A 25707-nucleotide genomic window follows, 5' to 3' on the forward strand; every position below is an offset into this window, starting at 1 on the left:
GTCCTGCGGCAGGACGCGCACGCATGTTTTGTGTGTCCAGACAACACACACCGAAGAAGAGATCAGGATTAGGCAAGGAGCCGAAATACCAAGCTGCTAATAGTTCTTCCTAAGGCAGAGGTCGGGAACCTGCGGCCCTCCAGGTGGAATACAACTCCCATCGTTCCTGATCCCTGGTGGCTATGCTGACCGGGGCTACTTCAATAACAAATTCATACCTTGCTTGCTCTAAGTACCTGATATGAATCTCTCCCAGACTAGTAACACTGTTTTGCTTGGCATGGCTGCAAAGTTTTGAACCCCAGGAGAACAGAAGGAAATATAAAGTATTTGTTTATTCGTGTGTGTGTTTTTATACCCCGCCTTTTCCCCCTGATGGGACCTGAGGCAGCTTACAGGTAAAAATAAGAACAACTCAAAACACAGGAAAAAACAATCATCATTTTTATTTAAAAAAATTAAACATTGGTAGAATTAAAGCCTTATTTATTTATTTATTTATATACCGCTGTATCGGGGGGGGGGATATCAAAGCGGTTTGCAACAATGCAAAAACTTAAAGCCAAACAATATCATAAAAGTTTTTTTTAAGTTAAAAGCAAAAAGAAATAAAAAACAAACAAACAATACTGTACTGTATTGTGGGAGATGTATAACTGCCTGCATAGGCCTGACGGAATAGAGAAGGAAGGCATTTAAAAGTTGGCACAGAGGGCACCTGCTGAATACCTAGGATCTAAAACCATATGGATGATTACAATGAACACTACAGCACCAGCCCTGTCATTAAAAGCAGTCAGTTCCTCAAAGCCTGTGGAAACAAAAAAGTCTTCAGCTGCCGTCAGAAGAACAGCAAGGATGGAGCCAGTCTAGCTTCTCTAGGGAGGGAGTTCCGAAGTCTAGGAGTACAGATAAGCATATGAAACAAAACACTCTGTGACTTGCTTGAGAGTAAAGTAGCAGTTTGGTTTGGTTTTTTAAGAAACAGGGAAGTAACCAGAATAGGGAGAAGTTGTTATTGGTTTTTTTTAAAAAAAAAACAAACACTGGTCTGTTTGCAAGGGAAAAAACCTGACTGAGGAGCAAAGTTGATTTGCAACCAGTTCAGCTGAGACACGATCCAAGATCTTCTTGCACTGTCAAGGTGGCAAACTGGCCATCTGAGTAGAAAGAGCACTGGTGCTGTTTCAAGATTATGAGTTCCAGAGAGTTGACTGTGTTAGTCAGCTGCAACAAAAAACTGGCGGTTGCAATCATAGGCACATTTACCCGGAACAAGTCTCGGTGACCACCCTGGGTCCTACTTCTTTGTGAACATGCCTAGGCTTCCACTAAGTGCTGAGCCAGGATGGAAGCTTCAGAAGGCAAGGTACATGCTTTGCCACTGAGCTACAACCCTTCCCGAGCCTGCTTTGTTGTGCCTTCACCAGCATCCCCTTCCATCAGTCTCCATAGTTTTGAATCTGGCAATACAAACATCCTCTGCAAGGCTCTTGTTTTCACCCTTGCGCTCGGTAAACATCCACTCTGCAGACCCTCATCTTCCACCTTCCCCTTTTGACTTGGGCAGTCCAGGGTGAGGCAAAGCCACACTGTGAGTGATCAGCGGTCCAGACTGAAGGTCTTTTCCAGCCCTATCTATAGATGCCAGGAACTAAAGCTGGGAATCTTCTCCATTGCAAAGCACAGAATAATCTAACTTGCCACGGTGGGCTGGGTGGACCTTCATTCCAATTCAGTAGGGTACATCTTATGATCAACGGAACTACAGCAACACCCAGCATCTTCTTCTGCATTGCATTCATAATCTAAAACAAAGGGGCTGTGGCTCAGTGGCAGAGCATCTGATTTTGCATGCAGAAGGTCCCAGGTTCAAACCCTGCCTGCTCCATGTACTGTAGGACTGGGAGAAATTCCCTGCCTGAAACCCTCGAGAGCTACTACCAGTCAATTTAGACATTACTAAGCTAAAAGAGGGGGACCCAGGTGGCGCTGTGGTTAAACCACTGAGCCTAGGGCTTGCTGATCAGAAGGTCGGCGGTTCGAATCCCTGCGATGGGGTGAGCTCCCGTTCCTCGGTCCCAGCTCCTACCAACCTAGCAGTTCGAAAGCACGTCAAAATGCAAGTAGATAAATAGGAACCGCTACAGCGGGAAGGTAAACGGCGTTTCCATGTGCTGCTCTGGTTTGCCAGAAGCGGCTTTGTCATGCTGGCCACATGACCTGGAAGCTATACGCCGGCTCCCTCGGCCAATAATGCGAGATGAGCGCGCAACCCCAGAGTCGGTCACGACTGGACCTAATGGTCAGGGGTCCCTTTACCTTTTAAGCTAAAAGAACCAATGGTCTGACTCAGGGTTAGGCAGCTTCTGAAGTTCCCATGCAAATACTTAGGCTGCGTACACATACATTTAAAGAATCATAGGAACTGTAGTCTTCAAGAGCGCTGGGAATTATAGCTCTGTAAAGGATAAACTACAATTTTCAACAACAAAAAATTTAGGGAGTGCTTTAAATGTGCATCTGCTCAGCTTATAGAAGGTGCCCAGTTCAGTCCCCAACATCTTTGGGTAGTGATGGAAGAGACTCTAGGCCTGAAATGTTGGAAAGTCACTGCCAGCCTGTGTAGACAATGGGACTCAGCAGAAGGTAGCTTCCTGTGTTCCTAAGCAAGATGCCCCACCACTGCCATTTCTTACAGACATGGCAGAAGGTCATACAAGTGCCTTTGTACCAAGCAAGACTACAGGGGTTAATGGCGACTGACATTACTGCATGTTAGATGTGCAAAAAAGAAGAATGCTCCCAACTCCTCCATCGCCTTGCGCTACCATGGGATGGTTGCAATTGCAGTCGCCACGTTTCAGGAATAATCTTGTTCCAAAAGACACTTTGGGGAGAGAGTGGAAGACGAGGAGGAGGAGGAGGGGTACGAAGGCTGCTGGGCATCCCTCCCAGCCTTTTATTCCTCCGCTGTCTCCTAGCAACACTTATCTGTTGCCATGGAGAGTGCAGTATACCCCATCCCCAATCAGTATCATTCCATAGCACAGGCCCTTGGCACATGTTCAGAATGTAAACAAGGATGACACTCTCTTGGGAAGAGCAGCTGGGAAATCAGCAAGCAGTTCCCCCCACCCTAATGCATATAACCATCCACCCATTCATTCCAGCACAAATAATAATAGATAACACAAGTTATGGAGCGAGCATAAGACATGCTCACGCCATGATCCAGGTGATCAATAAAGCTTATCTGAAATGCAAAGTGCATCAAATGATGGTCAAGCCATTATTTTCTTTTATTGCTTGTAAGAAGAACTCAGTTGGACCTTCAGGATCGGAAGGAATGTAGCTCAGAGCTTTTCCTCTACTGAGAGCACATGTCCAACTCACCCTGTCCAGCTCATGATGGCATTACTTTCACACACAGTTCTTGAGCATGTTGCTCAGTCACGGTGCTAATGAACACTATGAAAATATTAAGAGCGCTGGAAGCTGCCTCATACAGAATCAGATCACCGTTCCATCTAGCTGCATATTGTCTGCTCTGACTGCAGGGGCGTACCCAGGATCAAAACTAGGGGGGGGGAGCCATGGTCGTTCAGGGGCGGGGCCAAGGCACGGAAGGGGAGGGGCCACGAAGTGGGCGGGGCTAAAGGGCCAGCGGGCCTGATGACATCGTGGCGGTGGCAGCAGCGGCCACCTTGTGCTTCTGGGGCTGGTAGCGTTGGCGGCTACCCTGCTTGGCTGGAGAGGACGGGAGGGTCGGGCAGGCGAGAGGGGGTGGCGGGCGAGGGCGAGGCAAGACACGGCCGCAGCCACGACGGCTCCGAGGCATTGCTGCATATCAGCATAATATTTCAACCATGGTTCAAGCCCCACCTTAGGAAAAAAATCCTGCATTTCAGGGGGTTGGACTAGATGACCCTTGTGGTCCCTTCCGACTACAATTCTATGATTCTATTGATATATTACCATAGCATATGCATCATTCTGCTTTCTTGAATTGTCCTACTCCTAGGCATAGCATCCAACTCCTAGAGGCCTAGGTGCCCCCCCCCAATTTACTGGTAAATACCGTATTTGAAAGAGTCATCCCCCCATGTTGATGGGCTTTCTATGTGGGGCTTATCTGCCCCCCCCGTATTTTATTAAGGATGGAAGAGGGAGGGAAGGAAGGAAGAAATAGAGAGAGGGATAACTCATATTTGTGGGTGCCTCTGGGTGACGCTGTGATGCTGGAACTCTGCATGTACAGGAGCCTTGTAAGCAGCTTTCTCTCTGCTTGATTTACAGCAGGCACGTCCAACAGGTAGATTGTGATCTACCAGTAGATCACTGGATGTCTGTGGTAGATCACTGGTAGGTCACTGGCACCCCTAAAAAAAGCTCACCCAAAATTTTCCTCCTCCCTCAAAAAGGTTGAACTATGACCTGAAGCCCTAAACAAAAATGGGCCTCCCTCCCTCCTAAAAGAAGCTCAACAAGTTTGACCTAAACCCCAAAAAACAGGGCTTCCCTTCCTTAAAAAAAAACTCAACAGCTTTGACCTGAACCCCCCAAAAGGGGGTAGATCACCCCCAGTTTTAAACTCTGAGTAGATCAGAGTCTCTTGGGAGGTGGCCACCCCTGATTTACAGTATACAGATGCAGGAGGAGGGGCAGACTGGAACACCAATGCTTTTTATAAACATCACTGTGTCTGTCAAAGCTACAGCCTCCCCCCTTTCTTATTCACTTCTTTTTAGCCTTGCAGAGCCACCTTAGTCAAATTGAATCCTCTGAGTCTGCACCCTCATTAAATCGCCAATAGAACTCTTAATGCTCCTGAATGCTCATTAACAACTCCCACTTAAGAACAATAGGGTGAAATGGTCAGCTATCGAATCTTGCCTGGGGATATATGCTCCATTGTCTTAACTGCTTAACTACTGGTAGCCACTTCGAAAGCACGTCAAAATGCAAGTAGATAAATAGGAACCGCTACAGCGGGAAGGTAAACGGCGTTTCCATGTGCTGCTCTGGTTTGCCAGAAGCGGCTTTGTCATGCTGGCCACATGACCTGGAAGCTATACGCTGGCTCCCTCAGCCAATAATGCGAGATGAGCGCGCAACCCCAGAGTCGGTCACGACTGGACCTAATGGTCAGGGGTCCCTTTACCTTTACCTTTACTGGTAGCCACTTTGCTTTATTTATTTGATGTGTTTTTGTTACTGCTGTGTCCCCCCCCCCCAGCAAGCGGAGACTTAGCTGCTCTTGCTAAAGCAAAGCCCTTTCCACTTCAGTTTTTGGAGGGGAAAAGTGCTGGTTATGGTCTGTAAAATACATTATTTTTTTGCTTCTAGGGGGGGCAGCTGCCCCCTCCTGCCCCCCCTGCCTACGCCCATGTCTGACTGGCACCAGCACTCCAGGGTTTCACGCAGGGGGCAGTCCCAGTCCTGCTGGGGATTGAACCTGGAGACTTCTGCAAGTGATGAAGGTGCTCTAGCACTGAGCTGTGGCCCTTGCCTTACTTAATTAATAGAATTATAATCTAGAATACAAAAATAATATACAGATAAAAATTACCATGAATTGGGGGGGGGGTTCACTGTTGTGCCTCAATCTCCGTGCTGCTCACCATATTGGAAGAGTGACAAGGTTTGGGATTTTTAGCTTAGAAAAAGGGTGAATGCATGTTTGTTTAGTTATGTAGAGGGGCATGGCCGAGGCATATGGTGAAAGTGGAAAGGGAGTGGTTTCCCCCCTCCCCTCTCCTAATTCAGGACCATCCCACGAAGCTGAAAATTCAGGACAGAGAAAAGAAAGCACTTTTTTGCACAGCGCTGTAGTTCGATGATGGAATTTGCCCTCTCAAGATGTAGTGATGTCCACCAACTTAGAAGGCTTCCAAAGAGGATTAGACAAATTCATGGACCACAAGGCTGTGTCGGTGGGTGCTCATCACATATCATAGGCGGTATATCCCTCGAGTACCAGTTGCTGGAGAACAACAGTGGGAGAGTGCTTTCACATTCATGTCCTGCCTGGGGGCTTCCCACAAGTACCCAGTGTTTGCCCGCTCTAGAAACAGAATGCTGGATAAACCTTTGCCTGGCTCCAGCAGGGCTCTTAGGATAGCCTTCAGGGTGGGAAAGAAAGGGGGGGGGAGCCACTCTCTTTTCATCACTTTCCTCAACGAAAAGGAAGCAGAGACCCAAATTCCAAACAAAGGCACAAACAAGAGAAGACTGGGGCGCCAAGCTCTGAAAGGCCAGTTTTGCTTTCTAATTGGTTCTAACTCTTATAAGCACAGAGGAAGTGTGGTGCAGTGGCTACACCATCTCAGAGTAAGCGTGGCAAATCACATGCTTTGTATGCAGACTGCCCCAGGATCCCTTAAGTAGGACGAGGGAAGACTTCTAAGGTTTTAGAGCTACCAGCCAAGGAAGAGCAGAGATAGGAAACCTTTGGTCCCTCAAAGGTTGCTTGACTCTTTCGTTGTCCCCAACATTCATGTTGACTGGGGCTGGTGGGAGCCAGAGGGCCACAGGTTCCCCATCCTTGGTATAGAGCAGGCATCCCCAAACTGCAGCCCTCTAGATGTTTTGGGCCTACAACTCCCATGATCCCTAGCTAACAGGGCCAGTGGTCAGGGATGATGGGAATTGTAGTCCAAAACATCTGGAGGGCCGAAGTTTGGGGATGCCTGGTATAGAGGGTTTGGCCAGGGGTTAGGAACTGGATTCAGCTGACAGACCAGACCCTTATCTCCCCTCTCCCTTGCGAGGCTGCCCACCTGCCAATCACCTGACTTCGGAGCAACATCAAGCAACCCGTTTTCGCTCATCTGATGTGCACCTAAGCTGTGCAGGCCTAAGCCCAACTATCAGGTGATGGTCGGAGCTTGCATACTGCCCTGTGCAGCGCTTCAAATCCCCAACAATCAGCGGATCATTTGGGCTTACAAAGCTCTACCAGCTCTGCCCCTGACATCACACATAACACTAGGTGTGTAGCAGGTGGGCGTGGCTTGTCCAAAATGACCTCATGGGCCAAACAGGGAGGTCCAGTGAGCATAGCTGAGGCCAGAGGTTTACTACCACCAGTGTAAACAATGAGCTAGATGTGCACTTTGCATGAGGTAGTTTCCATCCTATCTCTTAGCCTAACCTACCTTGCAGTGTTGCCATGAGGAGCAAATGAGAAGGGAAGGGGGCATGTGCACCATTAGGGCTGGGCAATATTTCGTCCAAAACCAGTCCATATGAAGTCTATATGTTGATATCTGTTTCATAATTTTTGACCTAGCAATATACCATGAATCACAGTGTGTGTATGTGTTATGCAGAAATCACAATGCAGGGGAAACTGTGAAGCCAGCCAATGCCTCTACATAGCTCCAACCTTATTTCTGACATCCTGATCTATTGATATATTGTGATGCTTAGCTGGTGATATATCGCGATGTTGAAAACCAGGTATTGCCCAGTCCTATACACCAGGCATGTCCAACTCCCAAGAGACTGTGATCTACTCCCAGTATTAAAAAAAAACCCTCCAATTGTCATTGGAGGGAGGAGGAGCATGCGTGGGGTGGGTGGATTGCCCGGAGTTGTTGAGTTCTTTTTAGGAGGGAAGTGCCCAGAGTTGTTGAGCTTTTGGGGGGAAGGATTGCACAGTTTTTTGGCTTTCCCCCCGTAACTTTTTGTACACGATAGGGATTCCACGATCTACCAGTACCAGCCAGGGATCTATCAGTAGGTCGTGATCTACTGGTTGGACATCCCTGCTATACACCATCTACAGTTCCTTGGGGAAAAGGTGGGATTTTAAAAATAGTAATAGTAATACAGTGGTACCTCGGGTTACAATCTAAATTCGTTCCGGAGGTCCGTTCTTAACCTGAAACCATTCTTAACCTGAGGTTCGCTTTTGCTAATGGGGCCTCCTGCTTCTGCTGTGCCGCTGCTGCGTGATTTCTGTTCTCATCCTGGGGCAAAGTTCTCAACCCGAGGTACTACTTCCAGGTTAGCAGAGTTTGTAACCTGAAGTGTCTGTAACCCGAGGTGTCTATAACCCGAGGTACCACTGTAATAATAATTACTTATACCCCGCCCATCTGGCTGGGTTTCCCCAGCCACTCTGGGTGGCTTCCAACAAAAGATTAAAAACACATTAAAACACAAGTCAGTAAAAACTTCCCTAAACAGGGCTGCCTTCAGATGTCTTCTAAATGTTATAAAGTTGTTTATTTCCTTGACATCTGATGGGAGGGCGTTCCACAGGGCGGGCGCCACTACTGAGAAGGCCCTCTGTCTGGTTCCCTGTAACTTCGCTTCTCGCAGTGAGGGAACCGCCAGAAGTCCCTCAGCGCTGGACCTCAGTGTCCAGGCTGAACGATATGGGGTGGAGACGCTCCTTCAGGTATACAGGACCAAAGCCGTTTGGGGCATTAAAGGTCAGCCCCAACACTTTGAATAGTGCTCGGAAACGTACTGGGAGCCAATGTAGGTCTTTCAAGACCGGTGTTATGTGGTCTCGGTGGCCGCTCCCAGTCACCAGTCTAGCTGCCACATTCTGCATTAGTTGTAGTTTCCATGTCACCTTCAAAGGTAGCCCCACGTAGAGCATGTAATAAACATTTGATGCAATCTACCACTTCAGATGGCAGTGGGGGGTGGGGCAGAGATGAATTACTTTTCTCTGGGGGAGGGATCCAGACTGGAAATCAGGGTGAGGAGTTCTAGCTTAGCCTTCTCCCTGATACTGTTTTGAATGTGTACGATCCCTTCTTTACCAAATGGGGAAACATTTAACCAGGCAGCTCCTTAGCGCTAATTAGAAATGGAACAGACAAGGAGGCTTTACAATCTTATCTACTGCATGCACAAACTAGAACTTTAGACTGTGTGAGCTTCAGGAAGAAATGAGGTCAAGCATGCTGTCTCCCTTGGACTTCATCCTTTGCTCTTTTCCTGTCAATAATCACTTTATTACACTGCTTTACATTGCTGTCCCGCTTCCACCAGAGAGGTCAACACAGGATGCATGGTTCTCCATGTTAATAACACAACAACCCTGTAAGGTAAGTTGTCCCAAAGTCACCCAGTGAGCTTTTCATGGCTGGACACGGGGATTTGGACCTGGGTGCTCTGCAGCCATAGTCTGAGGTCACATCACTGTAGTGTATAGCCTTGGGTTTCCCCTAAAGAACCCCAGGAACCTTTGGGTTGTTAAAAGTACTGGGAACTCCTCCTGGAAAAGGAGGAGGGTCCCCCACACTCTCCCCTAGATCCACCATTTGGGAAGAACCATAGACTCTGAACACCCAGCCACAGGCATAGCTTTTTGTTAGGGGGCACAGGCCTTTTGTTGGGGGGGGGGCGGCAGAACTCTTGTTGTGGGGGAGGGGCAGAACCTCCGTTTGTCATATATTTTTATTGATTGGGTGGGGCAGCTGCCCCTCCCTTTGCTAAGCTCATGCACCCAGCCCCTTATTCCACACAGACACGCGAGGAGCTTGGATAACGAAGGGAAGCTTGCACACCCATAACTTATTTTGGGGTGCAAATCCCAACTCCCGATTTTTCTGCCCCGGGAGCGTCATGCGTCAGAGCCAGTTTGCAAACCACAAAACAACGCACATTCCAAGCGCTCCCGGAGGCTCAAAACTTCCTCCGGAGCGCCACGGGAGTGCGCGCGCGCGTGCGCGCAGGATCCCTCCTGCAATCTCCGCACTCAGGACCTGGAATCTAAAGATCCTTTTGAGCTACACGGTGTTGGATGCCTTCCTCCTTGCTCTTCTCTGCCAACGATCACGAACAGCCCGGTCCTGTGCAGGTCTACGCGGGAGCAAACCCCACGGGGAGCTTCCCTGCCTTAATTGGCGTTCCCTTTTTCCTTTGCCGGGAGGAGCTTGTGCCTTGTGAGATAGATTTGGGCGGGTAAAGGACAGAAAGCATAACTGATCATGGTGGGTGGGTATTTCTTAAGCCCCCTCCCACCTCGGCTGCACCCATCCCACGAAAATACAGGGACACGCGTGGGTCTCCCTCTTCCCGTACCTGACACTACGATTGCCTCAGATCTGCCTAGCAGAGCCTCTTCCGGAGAGGGCATCCGTACAGGACCAGGCATGGCGTCGGAGTTCAACAACGGGGCGCCCCACCGCTACCCACGTGCGAGTGAGTAGCCAGCTTCCACTTTTCAATGTCTCAGGCACGGGACAAGAGGTGGGCGGAGCCAAGGGACGGGAAGTGTGACGTAAGTGGGGGGGGCTGGGAGGGCTGTTGGGAGATCTACCTGCCTCCATCCCATAATCGGTGCTTTCGTCGTCAGGAGCCCACTAATTTTCACACACAGACACACACACCATGTACCGGTATATTTACTAATTCGGGTCACGTCTGCACTGTACATTTAATGCAGTGTCATACCACTTTAAAAGTCAGGGCTTCCCCACTCCCCAAGGAATCCTGGGAAGTGTAGTTTGCTAAGGCTGCTGTTCTCCCTCACAGAGATTCCATTCTCCGAATTGGTTTAACTCTGGGAGCAGTAGGGGAACAAAAATAGACTATAGACTACAAAAATAGTCTATAGGCAGCTCACAAACAGAATAACATTACAGAAAATAGCAGAAGAAATACCCTACACTACACTAACAATATACTAACAAACAACAGCATCAGAATCACAGCAGTAGCACCAGTCAAACAATCTGAGCCATGATAAACTGTCACAATCCACTAGATGCCTTGGAAAAAAGAAAGATATTAATCTGGTGCTGAAAAGATGTTAGGCAGGCCTCACTGGAGAGAACATTCCATTTCTGGAGTTGGGTGGCAGGTGGAGGTAGATTTTCTCTTGCATTGTGTCTATCCCCGATCACCTTTTTAAATGGAAAGGGGAAATGGTTGCCCCTCTCTTGTGGCTTTGGGTTTTTAAGATCATAACAAACACCTCAGATAGTTCCCAGAGATGCACTGGAAGCCAGTGAAGCTCCTTTGACACAGACCAAATAGAAGTGGGCCAGCAAGTCTCTTGCTGTGCACACCCCATACCAGGGGTGCCAACTTGGCCCCACAACTGTGTGTGCCCAAGGTGAATGGCCCTGGCACCAAAATTTGTGGGTGCCTGGTCCCTTAATGGGGAATTTTGTGGGTGCTCGGGCACCCAGGGCCCCAGGGTGTTGGCACCTATGCCCCATGCAGTTAAAGCACATGACTTCCCCCAAAGAATCTTGGACTGTTGTTTTGTGAAGAGTGCTGGGAATTGTAACTCTGCATGGGGTGAACAAAAGTGCCCAGGATTGCGTGAAGTCATGTGCTTGGAATATATGGTGTGGGTGTGGGTGGGTGTAGCCCCAGATAATAGGCCCAACCAACTGATATTTCTGAACAGTCTTCAAGGGCAGCCCCATGCATAAGGTAGCACTTTATGTTGGAAAGGATTAAATAAATACAGAGATGCAAGTTGTGCTTAAGCCACTATTGGCTTTTCTCATTTCCATCTCTTGGTTCGGATCTAAGAGGTATTGTTGCTCGATTGGGGGGGGGGGAGCTTTGGAAACATGATTTATAAACCTGCTGTCTTTTGCTTTTATTCCAGTATCTCCTTTATTATCCTCCCCTCCCCCCCGAGTGTGGCAGCCGGGGCTCAATTGTCACCTGAGTGAGTGAATGAATGCACACGTCCTATAATTTCCTACTTGATGTCAAAAGGCATTTAATAAGGAATCTTTGTGAGTGCTTAATAACACTCTTGCCAGCGGAGAGAGAAAGGGGGAGACACCCCCTACTTCACAGCTCTCTTGCTTTCTTCTCCCTCACTTCCATTTGCTCTGCTAATTGTGCTCATAACTCCTTTGTTTTGATTTACGTCTCCTTTTTTGTGCGGAAAGGAGATGAGAAAGAGTGAAATCTGGAGGAGGGAGAAGCCTGAGCAGTAATGAAGAGCCAAAAAGCCACAACCGATGAACAGAGCAAGGCTGAGCAAAAAGCCATCCAGAGGAGGATGCAATTCCTTATTGTAATTTCCACCCAGGCTGCAGGGAAAGAGCTCAGGGCAGTAGCCAAGGCTGATCCTTGAGAGTGAAATGGGCTCTGTCCTACCAGCTTCAGTCTGTCCTCACCTTCCTTCCTTCCTTCCCTCCTTCCTTCCTTCCTTCCTTCCTTCCTTCCTTCCTTCCTTCCTTCCTTCTATGTACAATCAGCAGCTTCCTTCTTCTTAGGCGCCCATCTGCACTATACATTTAAAGCAGTATTACACCACTTTAAACAGTTGTGGCTTCTTCCCCCAAAGAATCCGAGGAATTGTAGCTTTGACTTCAGCCCTTTGTCTTCCTCCTTGCTTGCTTCTTTTCCTTTTAGGCCATAACATCATCCCCCCCCCAACATTTATCCATTTCTCCCATGAAAATAGGGATTTAATAATAATAATAATACCCCGCCCATCTGATTGGGTTGCCCCAGCCACTCTGGGTGGCTTCCATCATATATAAAAACATAATAAAACATTGAACATAAAAACTTCCTTATACAGGACTGTCTTCAGATGTCTTCTAAAGGCTGTATAGTTAGTTATCTCCTTGACTCGGGGATTGCATTACTTCATACCCTCCAACATTTCTCCGATGAAAATAGGGACATCTTAAGGGACATTTTGGGTTCAAATAAGAAACTGTGATGGCTTCTGTAAATCTGGGACTGTCCCTGGAAAATAAAGACACTTGGAGGGTCTGTGACATCCACCCCTTCATGGAAACAGTGAATATCCTCACAGGGCTTTGCAGTCTGCACAAGGCTTTCATTCAAGATCAGATGTGCTCAGGACTTGGTGCTCCTCTCCTGCTGGTCCATTGCCCATCCATCTGCATGGCAGATTAGGTGCAGAAAATGCCCACAAACCACTTAACGAAATCCTCCCTGAAGCTAAGTAGAGTTCAGACTTGCCAATGTTTGCATGGAGGACTGCCTAAGAACTGCATGCCCATCCTTCTGGGAAGGCTTTTGGGAAGAAAAGCATGCTGTGGAAAGCAATATAAATGACAGTAAGAATGGAAGGCTAATGTGAGCTTCATTGCCAGCACAATCCAAAAACCCCGGCTATAGCTCAATGGGAGAGCGTCCACTTTGCATGCATAACTTCCCAGGTTCAATCCCTGCCATCTCCAGGTAGAGTTGGGAAAGTTTTCCTGCCAGAAATCCCAGAAAGCTGCTGCCAGTTAGTGTAGACATCACTGAGCTAGATGGACCAACGGTCTGACTCAGTATCAGGCAGCTTCCAATGTTCCCCACAAACACTCGGGCTATGTACCTATCAAACATTTAAAATATATGTCCCCTCCCCACAAGGAATCCTGGGAACTGTTGTTTGATATGGGTGCTGGGAATTGTGCCCATGGACTGTCTTGCCAGAGTGGTGCATGCTCTAGTTATCCCTCACTTGGACTACTGCATTGTGCTCTACGTGGGACTACCGTTGAAAGTGACTTGGAAACTGTAGCTAATCCAGAATGCGGCAACTAGATTGGTGACTGGGAGTGGCTGCCAAGACCATATAACACCGTTCCTGAAAGACCTACATTGGCTCCCAGTATGTTTCTCAGCACAAATCAAAGTGTTGGTGTGGACCTTTAAAGCCCTAAATGGCCTCGGCTCAGTATACCTGAAGGAGCGTCTCTCCACCCCCATCATCCAGCCCGGACACTGAGGTCCAGCGCCGAGGGCCTTCTGGCGGTTCCCTCGCTGCGAGAAGTGAGGTTGCAGGGAACCAGGCAGAGGGCCTTCTCGGTAGTGGCACCCGCCCTGTGGAACGCCCTTCCATCGTATGTCAAGGAAATAAACAACTATCTGACTTTTAGAAGACGTCTGAAGGTAGCCCTGTTTAGGGAGGTTTTTAATGTTTGATGTTTTATTGTACTTTTAATTCTGTTGGGAGCTGCCCAGAGTGGCTGGGGAAACCCAGCCAGAAGGGCAGGGTAGAAATAATAAATTGCTGCTGCTGCTGCTGCTGCTGCTTTATGAAGAGCAGACTACGGTTCCCAAGTAGGGTGTGTGCTTTAAACATATAGTGGGTATGCAGTCATTTGTCCCGTGCTAAGTTTAAAAACTAGGCTTGCTCTTTCGTATTGCTTTATACAATGTTGTTTAGTCCTAAACTGTTGAATTGATTTATTTGCATTGTTTTTCAAAATGTTGCATGGATTGATTTTTGTGTGTGCACATTTATTTATATTATGATTTGTAATTGTTTCTCGTGTTTTTTTAGTTGTTACTGTTTATTTGAGTTCCTGTGGGCCACTTTGGGCACAATCTTATGGGGAAACAACATACAAATAAACAGACGAGATGAGATGAAAAAAGAAAATTATGGGGGAAGGCAATCCAAATTATGTGTCATCCAGTGGCAAAAGGAGCCTCCTACCTGTATAAATGAAACCAATTCATTCATTCGTTTCATCTTTATGCTGCCCATCCACCTAAGTGCTCTGGGCGGTTTCTGTAAGGAATAAAAATACAGTTCTCAATAAAAAAAACCCTCTAAAATCAAGATAAATTATGAAACCAACAAAAGCCTGGCAAAGCAGAGCACAACTAAAATAAGCATAAAGCCCAGCAACTATAACAAATAAAAGCAGCATAAATCCCAGCAAGGGGAAAACTGAAGAGCTGGGTGGGATTGTGCTGCAAAGAACCTGGGAGAACCAAAAGGTCCTCAAGCTGGCAACTTAAAGATCATAGTGTAGGCCAGGGGTGGGGAACCTGGCAAACCTCCAGATATTGTTGGATTCTAGCTCCCATCTGCCGCAGCCAGCATGGCCAATGGTCAGGGATAATGGGAGTTGCAGTCCAGGAATGGCTGCAGGGCCAAGGTTCCCCGTTGCCAGGTGAGCCTCTCTAGGGAGGGCATTCCATAAGCAGGGTGCCATCACTGAAGAGGCCTTCTTCCTAGTAGCTGTTCACTTCTCACTTCATTCAGCAGAGGGACCTGGGGGACCATAGAATTGGCCTCTGTTTGCTTGTTTTACATGCATGGTTTTGGTTCTGTGGCTCATAGGGGAGGGCAACATGGTACCAAGAGGACTGGAGCCCACTGAAAAACCAATCGCCTGGAACACCTCTGAAATCCAGAGGTGAACAAAGCTCTGGCTGACCTGCTCAAGTGCGTGGCTGTGTTTTTGCACCATGCCCACCAGATTACACTTACGGCTGGAAGAATGAGGTGGCGGACACCTGAGAAACTGGAGATGCTGTACCAATGACCACTGGAGTGTGTGTGTGTGTGTGTGTGTGTGTGTGTGTGTGTGTGTGTGGCATACAAATGTGTCCCTATGTAAAAACAGAAATAAATCTCTAGAAACCTAGCACAGCAGGGGGAGGACAGAACTAGAACCCTTCTCCTTGATGGACTCATTTTCTACCTGCAGTAAATTTTTACTCAATCCCACATTCCGCTGCCTTTTGTACCTAGGAACATAGGAAGATGCCTTACAATGAGTCGGGCCATTAGTAATGTCTCCACTGGCTGTCAATGGCTCTCTAGGGGTTCAGGGAGAAGATAGTCCCAGCCCTACCTGAAGATGCCAGGGACTGAACCAGGGACCTTCTGAAGTACAAATACCTGCTGGAAATGTAAAGAGAAAGATGGCACCTTTAACCATATGTGGTGGTCGTGTAAGGTAATAAAAGCATTCTGGGAGATGATATATAATGAATTAGAAAAAATGTTTAAAATAACCTTTAGATATATATAAAAAGCAGAAGCTTTTTTTATTAGGAATTGTAAAACTGACCAGAAAAGTCAGGAAGCAAGAAAACAAAAACTTCAATAAAGAATGGGGGGGAATCATAATTTGTTTAGGAGACCACTGTAAGCAGATAAAAACATTAGCAGGATTTTAATAACACTTGTAATGTAGCAAATATGAATATGGAAATATATAAAACATGGATTATGAAATAATATGCAGTTGTAAAGGTTGATGAAAGGACCCACGGAGGGTGGGAAGTCTGCAGATTCAGAGAAATTTCTAAGTATGGATATGTATTTTGTATTGTTGTAATTCTTCATTTGTAAAATCAAATAAAAATTATTTCAGAAAAAGAAAAAGAACCAGGGAACTTCTACATGCAAAGCAGATGCTCTGCCACAGGCATAAGCAAACTCCGCCCTCCAGATGTTTTGGGACTACAACTCCCATCATCCCTAGCTAACAGGACCAGTGGTCAGGGATGATGGGAATTGTAGTCTCAAAACATCTGGAGCGCCAAGTTTGCCTATGGCTGCTCTACCACATGAGCTGAAGCCCTTCCCCAATGTTGACTGACGCAGCCTAGCATTGATCCATATCCTTTAGTGTGTCTTCCAGGCTTAACATCAGCATCACCCGAATTCAAGATCTTAGAAGATGAAAAAGACTGATGATCAGCAGTTTTGTCCTCTTTCCTTATCCAAGTGACAGCGGCCAGTGGACTACATCAGAAGAAAAAGCGGGGGGGGGGGAGATGATGGGCCCAGCGACCCGCGAACGAAAACACCTACAACTGAAATAAAACAAAGATGGAGACCACGTGAAGTGAAACCCTCCTCCGTGGCCTGCACAATGGCAGCTGAACCAGATAGCTCCGAGTTCATTAGATTCTCCAATAATGTTGAAATGACATGAAACGCATAAAGGAAACTCCATGGGGGAGGGATGTGGTGCTTTGTGGCGGGAGCGGCTGTGTCATTAAAAGGATCCATCGGTGGGGGGAATTGCATTGTGGATTAAATTGCAGGGTAAAACTGCGTGTTTGGGAGGGGAAGAGAATCTTAAATTCAAGTGATTACTGCAGCTGAGAATGAATTAAAATCCCAGTGCAAGCAATTTAGGTCACAATCAACGTGCTCAGAAAGTAATATAGATGGGGGGAAATGGGGGTGGGTGGGAGAGAGAACACCAAGCTCCAAATAGGGACATTTGTCGCTCAGTGGGGTGGGAAATAGGTATAGCGTTTTGATTTAGGATCTTAATCAAAATGGCTGCTTCCGCCTTTGATTTTTGCTTTCCTCCTGATCTGCTGTTCTCTTTAGTACTGAATGTGCTGCTGGCTTTACAGAATCATCTGCATCAGGGACGTGGCCTTTCAGGGCTCACTGCCTATCCCTCAGGACTCTCTCCCCAAGCCGCACCGCTTCCCTTACCAGGTCACATCCCTCACCAGCGCTGCTTTTGCCCTTTCCTTGAGCGAAATGCTACACTGCCCTGAGCTCCGTGGAGGAAAGGCAGGGTATAAATGTTGTTGTCGTTTAGTTGTTTAGTCGTGTCCGACTCTTCGTGACCCCATGGACCAGAGCACGCCAGGCACTCCTGTCTTCCACTGCCTCCCGCAGTTTGGTCAAACTCATGTTCGTAGCTTCGAGAACACTGTCCAACCATCTCGTCCTCTGTCGTCCCCTTCTCCTAGTGCCCTCCATCTTTCCCAACATCAGGGTCCTTTCCAGGGAGTCTTCTCTAATAATAATAACAACAACAGAATGAATCCAGGGAACTGTAGTTTCCCTCTTACCAAGCTGCAATTCCCAACACCCTTAACAAACTTCAGTACCCAGGATTCTTTGAGAGAAGCCATGCACTTTAAATGTATGGTGTGGGTGTGAACTACACCTCCAGTGATCTCTCCTCTGAAAGAATTCAAATACAGTGGTACCTCGATTTTCGAGCATCTCAGAAGCCGAAAGTTTCGGTTTTCAAACACCGAAAACCCAAACGTCAATGCTTCCGTTTTCGAGCACACCTCGGAAGTTGAACAGCTTCCACTGCGTTTCTTTCAATTTTCTTCGTTCACTTTGCAAACCGCCCTTTGCGGCTTGGTTGTCAAACGTTTCAGAAGTAGAACGGTCTTCCGGAACAGATTACGTTTGACAGCCGAGGTACCACTGTAAGTGCTAGCCTTCCTGCTGCTGTTGGACTCCAGATCCTATCAGCCTCGGCTGGCATGGCTGATGTTCAAGCAAGCAGGATTCATGTATGGGACAGCTGTATAGTCCTGCACTGCAGGGGGTTGGACTAGATCAGGGTTTCCCAAACTTGGCCCTCCAGCTGTTTTTGGACTACATCTCCCATCATCCCTACCTAGCAGGAGCAGTGGTCAGGGATGATGGGAATTGTAGTCCAAAAACAGCTGGAGACCTGAGTTTGGGAAACCCTGGACCAGACGATCCTCTATGGTGGCAGTCCTAACATCTAGAGGGCCCCATTTCAGCTATCCCTGCCATTTGCTATATAATTTTGTTTTTCTATTTTAAGTTCTTCAAGAAGCCAGTCTAGGAGCCCTTTAGACTGAAGAAATGCGGTGCAGAAATGCCTGCAAACATGAAAAGCCCCGGAGAGCTGCTGCCAGGCAGTGTTGACAGTACTGAGCCCTGCGGTCCAACTCAGTATGAAGCATCTTCCTGTGCTGCTCCCACCCCTTTGGATACACGAGAGGGGGGCTGAATCGTGCAGCCTGATAACGGTGGATACAAAAGCATCATTCCTGCACATGTTTGCTGGCCCAACATCTCAGAGGGCTAAATGGGACCTTGGCCTGGGAGTCTCAGCTACTGAGGGCAAAGCTGGGGTGACTAGAATAGCCAAATATATGTTGGCTTGTTGCCAGAAGCTGTTTCAAAGTAGCTGCCTTCGGTATTCAAAATAGGTTTGACATCTACCCATTATCCCACATGCTTAAGCACACCTTTTCCTTTTGCCTTCCTCAGATGCTGTTCCCAGCCCCTGACCTTTCAGTTTGGCTCTTCCAAAACTTCCTCATCACGTCCCATTGCCTTCTGTCCCTTTGGAGAACCGGGCACTTGGGCTGCACCCCCCCCCCCACTGTTGACTTTCCGCCTGGTGCATTGCCGTCACTGGTTTGGAGAGTATTGTGCATGCGACGCCAGTCGCAGTCTAGATCTGTCCTCTTGTTTCTTAGGAAATCCTGCATTTGGGTGCATTTCCCTGCATCACCCCAACCCACCTTCAATCGAAACAGGAAAAAACAACTACCTAGCTGCAGTTGAAGCCGTGTGCACAGCCGTGATCCAAAGACTTAAGGCAGGTCTGTGGCCCTCCAGATATTATTGTACGCCAACTCCCATCTGCCCCAACCTGCGCAGCCAATGGCCAGGGATCATGGGAGTTGTGATATAACAACCTCCGAAGGGCCACTGCTCCGTTGTTCTAAGGCAGGGGTCAGCAAACTTTTTCAGCAGGGGGCCGGTCCACTGTCCCTCAGACCTTGTGGGGGGCCAGACTTTATTTTGAAAAAAAAATATGAACGAATTCCTATGCCCACAAATAACCCAGAGATGCATTTTAAATAAAGGACACATTCTACTCATGTAAAAACATGCTGATTCCCGGGCCGTCTGCAGGCCAGATTTAGAAGGCAATTGGGCCGCATCTGTCCCCCAGGCCTTAGTTTGGGAACCCTTTTCTAAGGCCTGGACCTTTTCTTTTCTTCTTCTGCATCAACCAGTGCAAAATGAACCCATTGTGTCATTGGAGGGCTTTTGATGCTGCCTGCTGCAATGTACCAATAATTCTGCTGCTGTTGGCAGAGTGTTTGTAAAAGACCCAACCCCCTTCTGTCTATCAACAGGTAACCTGGACTCCCCCCAAAATACTGTTGCTTGGAAAAAGAACGCCACTCCTGCTGGGTATCAGCAATGGACCCTTGCTTGTATGCCAACCAAAATTTCAGCTGCATTGTAGGCTTCCGTCTTCTCCCTCCCAGGACCTTAGGTGCAGAGTGACCTTCTTCTGTCCTCTTTGGCAGGAGCTGTCGGAAGATGCTTCCACTGCCTTGGTATAAAATGGTTAAATCTACACACGTACACACACACCAGGAAAGGGGGGTGGGTGGGTGGGAGGCCAGTTAACAACAGTGGTGCCCTCATTCTGGTTGGAAAGGAGACATTGACACCCTGGGTGTCACCCATCAGCTCACTGCTAAGATCATTCCCTCACTTGGGTCTTATTTGTCTGCACGCCAGCCGTCTCCTCCCTCCCTCCTTCTCTCTCTCTCTCTCTCTCTCTCTCTCTCTCTCTCTTGCTCCCTCTTCACCAAGAAGAAACAGCTTGGAGTGTTCTGCAGTTCAAACATTAAGGTAATTATGATGCAGCGGGTGTTGGGGGGGGTGGAAGAAGGGGGGAAGAGGGTGCACGGGGGGGGGGAGAGAATGGTGATACACTGTCCTGTAATGAATGCCCTATTGTTTCCACTACAAGCAAGGAATTTGGGAAAAGGGCTTGGGGAGGGTGGGTGGGAGATGTCTCTTGATTCCTGATGGGATTTCGTGTGTGTGTGTGTGTGTGTGTGTGTGTGCGTGTGTGCTATAAGAGACAGGATAAGAGCTGGCACTGAGTGACTAATGTGGGCCATTTTTAAACATAGCCCAGTGATAGGTGTCTTTTTGTGCATGTATTTTAAGGAGCAGCTAGCTGCATACCAAGAGAGAGAGAGAGAGAGAGAGAGTGCTATGGCTGCATCTCCAAATCTGCCAGCAGTGTCCCCAACTGTCACACTTTCCCTGGCCAAGCTTTTCTCTGCACTCCCATATCTGTCTGGATAGCTGCATCTCTCCAGGCAGGCAGGTCCTTCCCTATAGCGCATGACAACACAAATGCCTCTTCTCCCCACACAGCCACTCCTCTGAATCCCATTGTCCTGCCCGTCTCCCCTCTCCGTCCTCCACACAGCTTCCCCTGCAGGTCCCATTGCTTCCTGAAGCACATAGGAAACCCCCTCCCCTCTTTCCAGCTTCGACCATTTCTTCCGCAGGCAGCCACCCATTAGCATTAAGAAGGCTCCTTCCTCTCACTGCCAGAACAGCCTTCCTCTCCCCTGTCATCTCACATCCTTTGGCAAGACCCAGAAATGCCACGCCACCCTCTCCTGCGCATTGCACCTCAGATCCGAGGAAGGCTTTTTGTGTGCCTGCCTGCCTGCCTGCCTACCTGCCCCATCTCATCTGCAAGACATCCTCTGGCTCTTCCCCACCCATACCCCCATCCCAAGCACCCCCCCCCATTGTTCTTCCATAGAGAGCTCAGCTCAGAGCCAGTTATACAATCTCCAAATCAGCTGTTATTTTGAGGGGTGGGGGCTGAAATGGCAATGCTGTGAATTGGATGATAATCCTTTGCCCAATGAGCACTTCTGTTTAAATACATTTGTTGGGGTGGGGTGGGGGGACAAAAGAAACACAGCTTCCCCCCCCACTACACACACACACACACACACACATTCTTTCTCTCCCCTACAACCCCACTCTCTGATATAACCCTGGTTCAAAGATGACCTTCAAGGAGAAAGCTAGGGTAAATTCAGGGTGGTTTTAAAAGAAAAAGAAACTAGCTCATGCAGATGTAGCTGAGGCCATTGGAGTGTAAGCAAGTCCCACAGAGATAGGGGTGTTGTTGTTTTTTACAGATGGAAGTCAGCTGCTGCCCAGACCCATTTTCTTTCTCACATCTTTGTTAGGAAGCTGCAGGTCAACTTAAAGAGACAGCGATGCAGGAGAAACTGGCCAGAAGGGGTGGGTGAGGGAGGGCAGAAATGCAATCTTAAAACACAGGCGTGAAAATGGAACGAGCACATCCCTCTCTGTTTTCATTCTTGCTGAGTTCAGTGACTGTGCAGCATAAAATGAACCTATCCCCCCCCTTTAAGGATTCCAAAATCCTTATTAAGGCACAATACCTTCGTTTGGCAGCTCTGTGGCAGAGCAGCTGCTTTGAGTGTAGAAGGCCGATGGGTCAACCCATAGCCTCTCTAGGAAGGACTGGGAGAGACCCAAGTCTGAAACCTTGGAAAGAGTCACTGCCAGTCAGTGTAGACAAAAATAATAATAATAATAATTCATTTATTTATATTGAGCTCTAGACGGACCATTGGTCTGGCTCAACAATATAAGGCAGCTTCCTAAAATATCATGAAATGCTTGACTAAAGAAAGGTATTGCCCCATTATGGATTTGGGATATTCCCCCCACCCACCCCATGGACTAACACAGCTACCTTTACTTTTCTCCTGTTAGGAATAGTGTCCAGTTCTAGCAAAACCATTATGGAGGAAGTGGAGAACTCCCTTCATATCACATTTGATGATTGCTACACACAGCCCATCATCACACTCCTTCCCACCCCCGCCACAGCATCTTTGTTTAAATTGCCACAGTGTCTTCTCATTTATTTGCTTACCACCAGGGCTAGTTCAGCTGTCAGAGAGCCAGGAATGACTACTGCTCCTTCTCGAGTACACTGAGTTTTGTGTGTGGAATGGCATTTAGAGCAGGGGTAGGGGTGGGGATCTCAGGCCCCAGGGGCCATATGTGACCCTCCGGGCCTGCTTACCTGACCATTGTGACTCACCCCAAGTTACATTCCCTCCTCAGCCCCAACCGTCTAGTCTACTAGTCTACTAGTCTACTAGTCTACTGTACAAAGCTAAAAGATATATTATTTGCTCCACCCACTTTTGCCTCTAGCCCCACCCATCACTGGCATTCACATACACCCTCCCTGAAAGGTTGTCCGCAAGAGAAAGCAGCCCCTGGGCTGAAAAACATACCCCACTCCTGCCTTAGACCCTTGATCATCAGTTGCTGGACCAGGGAACAGACTGAAAGGGCCCCTCCAAATGCCCTTCTTATTGCGCATTCGCTTTATTTGTTTTTATTTATTTCACAATGTTTATATGCCGCTTGATTGCACTAAAACTTCAAAGTGGTTTACAAAAAGAAGAAAAACGACAAAAAGATCATTTTAAAAAAATTGTTTAAAAAGAAGCACTATTTTAGGGGGAAATTATTTAAATAATCAATAAACTAAACCAGATTAAAATATGCAACCATTTCTACATATGGCTTACCAAAACAAAGATGTTTTAAGCAGGTATCAAAAGAAGCACAGCAAGGGCCACGGCCTGATGTCAACAAGGAAGGAGTTGCGAAGTGTGGCTGCTGCCATAGGGAAAGGTTGATTTCTCGCAAGGGCGGAATGAGTGATGTTGGATAACGGTTGAGATTATTGAAATACTGAATGAAAACTGAAACGTGTGAGAAGGGTCTGAGCAAGTGAAGGTTGGGAAGTGAAGGTTGCATTTGCAAGACAACCATTAGAGAATTGCAGGGCAGCATATGCACAAGAGCTATGGCTATAACTGTTAAGGAAAAAGGAAGGAGAGAGAGAAAGGGAAGAAAGTTGTTATGCCTTGTGACTGAACCAGTAGACGCTAGCGGAAGTAAGTACTGCCATATATGGACATAACTACCCCTTTGCTTGCAAGTATATAAATGCTTATGGTTTTTTCATATTTGGTGTTCCACCCATCAGCTACTTGCTGTCACCCATCTGACGATGGGTGCCTGGATTTCACTGGCTGAACCCACAGAGGTACTGGGTATTGAACCCCAATATATCCCCAACAGTATTAAGTGACGCCTATAACAGTGCCCGTTCCACAGCTTGAAGCAGTCAAGGGGGGACATGAAGGCAAACTTGCAACTAAACTGGTCCCAAGCTGTTATGGGGGTTTACTGTATATACTAATAGTAATACATTTAGCTTGGTCTGGTAGCAGATCAACAGCCACTGGAGGTCTCGGAGCAACATCTGGCTCACACGCAAGGGAAGCCCCACATAGGATGTGTTGCAGTAATCCAACCTCAAAGGAACCAGGGCATGAACTGCTGTGGCCAAGCTCTCCTTGTCCAGGAACAGTGGTCGCTGTCAAACTGCAGCCAATGGCATCAAATGCCGATGAGAGATCAAAAAGCAGGAACAATGTCACACTCCCCATTGTCCCACTGTCTGCAAAGCTCCCCCATCATGGAGACCAAGGGCAACTTAGTTCCATAGCCAGGCCTAAACCTAGGTTGGAATGGATCTAAATCATGGATTGGCAAACTAAGGCCCGGGGGCCGGATTCAGCACAATCGCCTTCTAAATCCGGCCCAAGGGCGGTCAGTGTGTTTTTATATGAGTAGAATGTGTGCTTTCATTTAAAATGCATCTCTGGGTTATTTGTGGGGCATAGGAATTCGTTCATTTTTTCCCTTCAAAATATAGTCTGGCCCCCCACAAGGTCTGAGGGACAGTGGACCGGCCCCCTGCTCAAAAAGTTTGCTGACCCCTGATCTAAATGAACAGCACTATCACAACTCTCTCTATCACCTTCCCCTCAAATGGGGCATTTGCTGATTAACCTTCTATGGCCTTTGCCATAGAAGTGTTTGTGGGAGTGGGGTTATTGATTTGTTTTTGTTTTATCATGTATTCATTTTGTATTTTTATGTTGTGAATCACCCTGTGATCTTCAGATGAAGGGTGGTATACAAATTTAATAAAATGAAATAAATTTGCAATTAGTCAATGACTGTTCCAGCCCAGTGGGTCAAGAACTGGTTCCATTAGATGCATGAATCACAATCCTAAAGTGGCAAGCATATGTACAAAAGGGTAGCCAATGAGCTCCCCTCCATATGCTTTAGACTCCAACTTCCATCATCCCTGACTGTTGACCCTGCTGGTTGGGGCTTATGGGGGCCATGATACAACAACCTCTCAAGGGCACTACCCTAGATATATAAACATGGGGTTGGGTTGAAATTAGGCAGTTAAGGTGACTCATTGGGTGGCATTCTATGCTAGTCCCACTGTGAGTCAACCCGTTGAAATTGATGGACATGGCTAACTTAGTTTTATTGATTTCGGTTCCGAAAAAGGTTGAAAACAGTTATGTTGAGAAACAGCAATTGGGGCTTCTGAATCCAGAGAAGTCACTGATATTTTTCAAAGATTTTCCTTTTGGTGTGAATGAAGTTTGGTGAGACCCTCAGGGATGTTTTGTTTTTGTTTTTAATTGGTAAATTAGACAATGAAACCACAATAACATTATGCTTCCTGTATGCCCCCCAAATAACTGGCAGGCTAACTTTCTGAATAAAGCCCTTTCTAAGCTTAAGAAATTTAAAACAGGGGAATAATTATTATTAGAAGGGGACTTTAATTGGAACTTGGAAGGAGTAGACATGAAATTACTCATTTGTCCTACAAAGAAATCTAAAAATAAAAGGGTGAATAAATTTTTGAAGGAAAAGGCACAATTTTATGCTTAGTACAGAACTATAGTCTGTGAGATGTCTGGACTGAGACACACACCCCACACACACAGAGAGAGACCATAGGTTCACATCCCATTCTTCTATCCATGGAACAGAGTCTTGGACTGACCATGTGTTTCACTTGCAAGGCTTATTTTCAAACACCTGCTTCGTGCAGGTAGGGGCAATCAGCATTACTGACCACGCTCCAATCCTAGTAGAAATTATGGCTTTGAATTCTTTGCCTGCCCACCACAAACACACCCAGCCAGTATTTTAATTCATCACTTCCCACCTCAGCAGTAGATCCTGAGAAAATAAAAGATACCCCTGATGGGTCCGTAACAGTGTTATGAAAATCTATGGAAACTTCTTTTGCACAGAACCTGTATTAAAAAGTTATCTGAACTGGAAAGAAAGAGCCAGTGGGTAGAATCTGTGTTGAAATTAGCCCATAGATGGTAACTCACGCCAGTGAGAACATCCCAAATGAGCCCTGAAACCTCTCTGGTGTCCTGGAGGGGTAGTGCCAAAGCAGACACCTATTGCCATACGAAGTGGTTGAGTCCATGGGTTGGCAACTTCTGGAACTT

At 47.3% G+C, this 25707-nt stretch overlaps 1 protein-coding gene and 1 non-coding gene across 4 annotated transcripts in view; one reads left to right on the top strand and one right to left on the bottom strand.

Annotated features, from left to right (window-relative positions):
• Positions 1 to 10230, bottom strand: part of LOC118087368 (mitochondrial peptide methionine sulfoxide reductase) — a 48195-nt gene extending 37965 nt beyond the window's left edge. For 2 of the 3 annotated variants that reach the window (XM_035119943.3, XM_088672400.1), the window contains exon 1: positions 10051 to 10212. In XM_035119943.3, coding sequence (XP_034975834.1) covers positions 10051 to 10123 — 73 coding nt within the window. In that variant the 5' untranslated portion in view covers positions 10124 to 10212. Of the gene's footprint in view, positions 1 to 10050 lie in introns of all 3 variants that reach the window. The other variant, XM_035119942.3, reaches the window with a different exon arrangement.
• TRNAQ-UUG (transfer RNA glutamine (anticodon UUG)) lies at positions 1819 to 1891 on the top strand. The gene has a single exon. It is a non-coding gene; the product is annotated as a tRNA-Gln (tRNA).
• Positions 10231 to 25707: the final 15477 nt, after the last annotated feature.

The sequence above is a fragment of the Zootoca vivipara genome, chromosome 6 (genome assembly GCF_965207765.1).
Source record: "Zootoca vivipara chromosome 6, rZooViv2.hap1.1, whole genome shotgun sequence".
Lineage (NCBI taxonomy): Eukaryota > Metazoa > Chordata > Lepidosauria > Squamata > Lacertidae > Zootoca > Zootoca vivipara.